This window comes from Teleopsis dalmanni, chromosome 1, assembly GCF_002237135.1.
Source record: "Teleopsis dalmanni isolate 2A chromosome 1, ASM223713v2, whole genome shotgun sequence".
Lineage (NCBI taxonomy): Eukaryota > Metazoa > Arthropoda > Insecta > Diptera > Diopsidae > Teleopsis > Teleopsis dalmanni.
This window is the reverse complement of record NC_051846.1, coordinates 75,715,541-75,721,985: the sequence shown is the minus strand read 5'-3', so window position 1 is coordinate 75,721,985 and position 6,445 is coordinate 75,715,541. Positions and strand designations below refer to the sequence as shown.

Here is a 6,445-nt window from a genome sequence, read left to right as displayed (position 1 = left end):
GTTATGTACAGTGTCAGGGGCGTGTCAAAATTGACTTTTTCAGGCAATGACAAAAATGCATGTTATACAGAGTGTTACTTCAATTTGTCAATTATGCCTAAACTTGAAAGGAAATATATACATACATACTACATAGCCTTGACTGAGTGACGAGGCACAGATAGCCTTTGCTCTCATGACCAAATTTAAACCGACATTTGTTCTCTCTTTCTCAGTATTTTAATTTGCATTGGAAGCAATAACAATTTTGATTTTGACGTACATAACATGGGCCTAAGGAAACTGAAAAAAAGCACCTGTATAATATTTCTTACAAACATATATTTTGGGATTTATAACCTAGAAATACCTACAATAAAATATTTCAAACGCGAAAGGTTAGTACAGCCTAGAAAATTATTGAATTTTATAATTAACAGACAACTATAAGCCTTTTCTTTTGTAAGCATGTCGCAAAAGAACAAAAAAATTAAACACTACTTTCAAGGGCAACTCTGGACAAAATGGAGATTTTGTTAGGATTTAATAAAATTTAAACTTGAAATTTCAAAAATGTATAAAATTCTTTGCAATTATAGATGAGAATATATTTTTTTTAAACAATTTTGAATAAAGTATACTATTTCGTGCCTTTTAACAGTAAAATAATGCATAGAAAAAGAACGTTTTTGTTACGAACAATGACGACATGAAATACGAATACTTAACGAAATCATTCGTTAACAGATAACTGCAAATTTCGTATATACTTTCAAAAATCGTTCACAATAGACGAATTTTTAGGCTTGGCAACCATGTGATTTGAGCTGCTTATTAGTTAAGCGATTTTAAAAAGGTTGGACTAAATAAGCCAGCAGTGTTGTTGTTTCATATGTTAAAAAAAACATATGAATAAAAAAACTCAACAAAAGAAATGAAATAAAAATAAAATAATTAAATGTTTATAAAATAATTAAAAAGTTCATATTAATTTGCTGACTACTCAAGTTTTAATATTTTATTTTAGAGTACAAAAAATATAAAATTATATATATTTCTAAAATTTGTTTAGTTAATTAGTTTGAAATTAAAAAACACGAGGAAAATAACAACTAAAAGTGTATTTTTTTGACATGAATGCTCCAATAAAACACTTGCTGTTTAATAATAACTTGGCATCACTGCCTAAACCAGTAAAACATATGAAAAGTAAGAAAATTTCAAACAAATTTGTGGTTGAATTTTATAAAAAAAAGTTTTTTAAATAAACATACATAAATAAAATTAATGACACATTTTAGTGTTCTTGCAATGGTCTAATAACTTTTTGCTTTTATTTTAAAGATTGAGTTTGTATTTATTGATCTATTGCATTATTAAATAAAATTAAACGGAATTTATAGTATAAATTCCTTAATAAGTAATAAACGGATGACTTGTCAGTCATTTTCACAAATTTTATTTAAAAAATATTACTTTTTTAATATGATTAAATTTACTCATTAACACTCGCAACAGTTGTAAATAATAAATAAAATCCTTTGTCATCTGACTGGAATTTTCGATTTTCATCCGAAATCATTTACAATAGACCAGTTTTTAGATTTGGCACCATTGTTGTGCAAGTGGCTTATTCGTTAAGCACTTTGACGAAATTTGGATTATTTTTGCGAATTTTGCTTTTGCTTTGCATGTTATTTTTTAAGCGACACATGTTCTATTGGAGTTTTCATGTCAAAAGAATACAGCTTATCTAGAACGGCATAGACATTCTTTTCAATCTAATAAAGATACTTTTTGAGGCAAGCCTATGCTGGAGGTACATACCTAAATCTTGGAGAGAAGTGGTATTTATACCCAAAAATGGTATGGTGATGCTAAATCGTATAGATCGATTAGTCTTTCATCTCTCCTACGGAAAACTATGGAAAGACTCATAGATTTCTGTATTCGTACAGAATTGTCTAAAAGTCATGTTAACAAGTTAAACATCCCTGCCTAATTTTGTTTTTGCTTTGCATGTTATTTTTGTATTTGATACAGTACTAAGGAAAATGAACTATAGGCCTGGATAAAATGTATAAATCAAAACATACATGAACTTATCTTATATCTACAGTGGTTTTGTAGTTTTCTTTTTGGCAGTCAAACTGTAGACAATTTATTTGAAAACTATCTTTTTATTTAATAATGTTCGGCATATTATATTGCAAGAGTTTAAGTTCGAGCAGTGTTTCAAAATAATTTATGCATATGTCCAAATAATGTCAATAAAAAGTGTTACCTATAGTCTTATTATCCTATATTCTATACCTTTTACACACAACAAAATAAGTTATTAATTTAAATAAATAATACAATTCATATACACATCAGTCCAAAATGAAATATTTTGATTATATTTATTTATTCTTCAAACAAATACGTATAAATTTACTTTTGATAAGTTATGAATTAATTTTCTTATCTTTTTTTCGAAATATTTGTTGATATAATTTAATTGTATTTCTTCATAGTGATTATTTATATTTTCCGTTACAATTGCATTATAAAAAACAACCCGAAACAAAATTTAAAACTATAATTTTTTTCAATAGGCTATTGTTTAAAAATAAATTAACAGTATAGTCCGCCTCCTTCATTTTTTTCAGTATAATAGGAACAATATGATTTTTGGCTTGGTGTCAATCCCAATGTATCTGCTTCAGCATTAAATTGAGCCAAACCACCTACACCAGCTAAGTATCCATTGAGTTTTGTGGCTACATAAGAAGTTAATAGCAATTTTGAATTCAAATTTAATGATTTTGTTAGATCCTTATGTCCTTGCAATCTGTATTTCTGATGATAATCTTCAGCTGGATAGAAAGTTTTTTTCTCACAAATCTTCGTTATCAAAACCTCTGGCGCACGCTTCTTTTTTTGTTCTTCTTTAGATGCTTCCGCAATACTTTTTTGTTCTTCGTCATGATATAAAATGAGTGATATATATTGTTGTTTCACTTTTGTAGTTAAACCATATTCATGATTATTCCAAAACAAATGTAAAAGTTGTTTGAATGATATAACATTTGGGTCATAATCGATTTCCAGTACTTCAGTATGATCACCAATATTACGGTATGTCGGTATATTTGTGGAACCACCAGCATACCCGACTGTAGTACGTAAAACACCTTTGGTGCCACCGTAAAGCGATTCTGCGCCCCAAAAACAACCCATACCGAACGTAGCTGTTTTTACTGTTGTATTTGTATTGTGTACAGGTGAAATTTTCAGCTCTTGCTGTTCAACCGCAACTTTTTTCAGATCTAAGTCACACATTTTAGTCTTACGAAACAAACTCAACATACGAACTGAAAGACTAGAAAGTAAAATTATAACTGGTTTAGATATAAGTAATACGCTTCATTTATATTAAACACTTAAAAGTACACAAACACTTCTTCATGTACGTATATACCTCATCGTTTTTGAGTCTTTTTTTGATTCTTTTTATTATTTCTAATGCGATTGAATTCTACTCCGAGATACAAAAACCAGCAAGTATCAAGTCTGAAATTATAATTCTTTTATTATTATTTGTTATTTATTAGGCAAACGATAATAAAATAAAATAAATATGCTAAATTTTATTGCAGTCACAGAATATTAAATTTAATAAAATTTGTTCGGATGCACACAAGCGGTACGTGGTATCGCACGAGGTCGCAATCAAACTAGGGCCGAAAAAGCTATACAGCGCTAAATTCACTTGCTAGACGATAAATCTATTCCGTCGCGCTCACTGCGCAGTAGTTGTAAATTCAAACATTCCAATTTTTGCATGGTAGCAATTCGTAAAACAGAGCCCAAAAAAGTTTAAATTCATAGGGCGCTTTATTTTTTCTAACCGCTACTGGGTTTGTTTTTACATTGCCTTATCTGACTCAAAAATTGAGATACGTACGTAAACTGAAATAAAAAGAGCTGGCCAATTATACGTACGTCACAGTATATATTTGAGTATATTTACATATAAAACTTCTCGAAGCTTAGTACGCATTCTTTCTTCCACGCTCTTCGTTTTGTAGAAAGCGAACAGAGAGACTGAGAGGAGACAGTCGTGTCCCAAAATAATCTATATCTACAGACAGATAATAGATAATTTTGTTTTTTTTTTTTTTCAAGTTTCTGCAGTACATATATTAGTACATATATCTAATGGCTAAAGAAATGCATTATATTTTTAATTTGACTTGACTTTATAATCATAGATTTGATTAAAAAATTTTTATATTTCACTATCCATATTTTATCATTGAAATGGAATACTTTTTTTTTTCTATGTTTAGTTCTATATATTATATATTAACAAAAAAATCATGTTGGGCTCCTCTCCTGCATAAAATGCAACTAAGTTCAAGGTTAAATTTTATGACGTAATTTTTTTTTTTGTTCGCAGAAATAAATGTGCACACGTTTTAGATAGTTTATAAGCTATTAAGTTTATATTTCTCTTAAATAAGTTTTAAATTTTTTTTATAACATTAAATGTCACAAGACTTCGTTTAAGTGCAACTAGAGGTGAATGAAATATTATCAGATTGTTGTTGAAATTAGTCATGTGAGATTCGTAGTGCAGAGTTGGCGCGTCCTGAGTTGCATTTTTTTTAAATAAATCTGATAGATTGTTTTAAAAAATTTAGGATTTCTTCTAGTATATCAATTCTTCAATCGGCAGCGATCGGCCGTAGGCCATAGTTAACCAACCAATCAAACCAGTCGTCGCCAATAGTGTGCTAAAATTTTTGTATATAAGATAGATTTTTCAATATAAATTTTAAATATTTTTAAACAGTGAAAACAGTAATACAATAAGTGAATTTAGTAAATGTTCGTATAAATAATTATTCCCCGCAATATGAATTCAAATCATTGAGTGTGAGTGCAATATGAATGGAACCAGTACCATTGAGTCAGGAGAGTTTAATATTAGAAAACAAAGAATTTAACATATAGTTCAACTGTAGAATATTTTCAACGATTTAGATGTGAATACTTAGTTAGTGGAGACAGCTATAGTAAAACAAAATAAGAAGAATAAGAAGAAAAAAGAAGAAGAATAAAAAGAGAAAAGAATAATAGAAAAGAATAATAGAAAAGAAGAAGAATAAGAAGAGTAAAGAAGAATAAGAAGAGAAAAGAAGAAGAAGAAGAAGAAGAAAAAAGAATAAGAAGAGAAAATTCGAAGAAATTAAGGAGGATCTAAAGAAGAAGAAGAACATAGATGTAGACGAGGAAATTATGAAAAGCAGTGTATTACAGAAAAGTTCAACACGTATTTTTCCTTCACTCAAACTCAACATATCAGATCCCAATTCCATAGAGTTGATGATGAAAGAATTCAAAGCCAAACGTCATTTAAATTCATTAATGAACTCCCTATTGTTTGCAGAAAAACAAGTGATAGCCCAGAAAATAAAATCAAGCAAATTCTTATTAAAGAATTTAGTAACCATCCTATACACAGCGAGTGGTGCAGAATATATTTGAAACAGAATATAAGTTTGACGACATTAAACTAAACTACAGTAAAAACAATTAGTTGAAAATTTTCAGGAGCCATTCTCATCTCATACCATGGCAATTACTTCCACGTCATCCATAATTCTACCTATTTAAATAACTTCTGCAGATGTGCCTTCATCAAATTCTTACACCGTTAAGTATTTTTTGGAAAATTATATTTGAATATACATAGTGTGCTTTTAGCTCGACACATCGACTCCAACGATCTTACAACATTTGAATACCTTCTAAATAATACGATTTATCAAGTCCTCCAAAATATATCTCAGTTTCCCATTCCACGTCATCATTTGATGCAAATCTCTTTTACTGAAGCCATCTGTTTAAGTTTGGAAACAGGTAATAATCACTGGGAGCCAAATCTAGAGAATACGGTGGGTGAGGAAGCAATTCGTATCGTAATTCATTTAAACGCCAAACTTCTATTAACGTGTGAGCGGATGTGTTATCGTGGGAAAACAAAATTTTTTCTTCGACAGTTTCGTAGTTTTTTCTCGATTTCCTCATTTAATCGATCTAATAATATGCAATAGTAGTCTGATGTTATTGCTTTTGCTTTTTTTTAATTAGTTAGTCTATGAAAATTATTTCACTTGAATCTCAAAATACGTAAGCCAAAACTTTTCCAGTCGATTGTTGTGTTCGAGGTCGTTTGCGAGCACTACCTCCGGACTCTATCATTAGATCAATATTTGATGCTCACAATCAGCTAGATTGTTTATTGATTGATAAAATATATATAGTCCAGCACTTGCAAAAGTGTATTATGGATTATTTAGAAGAATATATTGAAAAACCTGGCAAATTACTGTTAAATAGTAGGTGTAGTATCAAAAACTAGGTTTAACTTAAATTTCTTTAATCCATGAAAAATATTGTAGCCATACTTTGTAGA

The 6,445-nt window shown here is 29.2% G+C and overlaps 1 protein-coding gene across 4 annotated transcripts; it reads right to left on the bottom strand.

The window, feature by feature from the left end:
• Positions 1 to 2,526: 2,526 nt before the first annotated feature.
• LOC119671970 (peptide methionine sulfoxide reductase) lies at positions 2,527 to 4,169 on the bottom strand. Of its 4 annotated transcripts, none has more exons than XM_038082890.1 (4): positions 3,995 to 4,169; positions 3,663 to 3,933; positions 3,443 to 3,534; positions 2,527 to 3,343 (listed from the first exon to the last, which is right to left on the bottom strand). In XM_038082890.1, exons 3-4 carry the CDS (start codon positions 3,445 to 3,447, stop codon positions 2,596 to 2,598), a joined length of 753 nt encoding a protein of 250 aa, XP_037938818.1. In that variant the 5' UTR covers positions 3,448 to 3,534; positions 3,663 to 3,933; positions 3,995 to 4,169; the 3' UTR covers positions 2,527 to 2,595. The 4 variants fall into 4 exon arrangements, with proteins under 4 accessions (XP_037938818.1, XP_037938819.1, XP_037938820.1 ...); XM_038082891.1 differs by having other exon boundaries at positions 3,929 to 3,933; XM_038082892.1 differs by lacking the exon at positions 3,663 to 3,933 and having other exon boundaries at positions 3,967 to 4,169.
• Between the last annotated feature and the right edge of the window lie 2,276 nt (positions 4,170 to 6,445).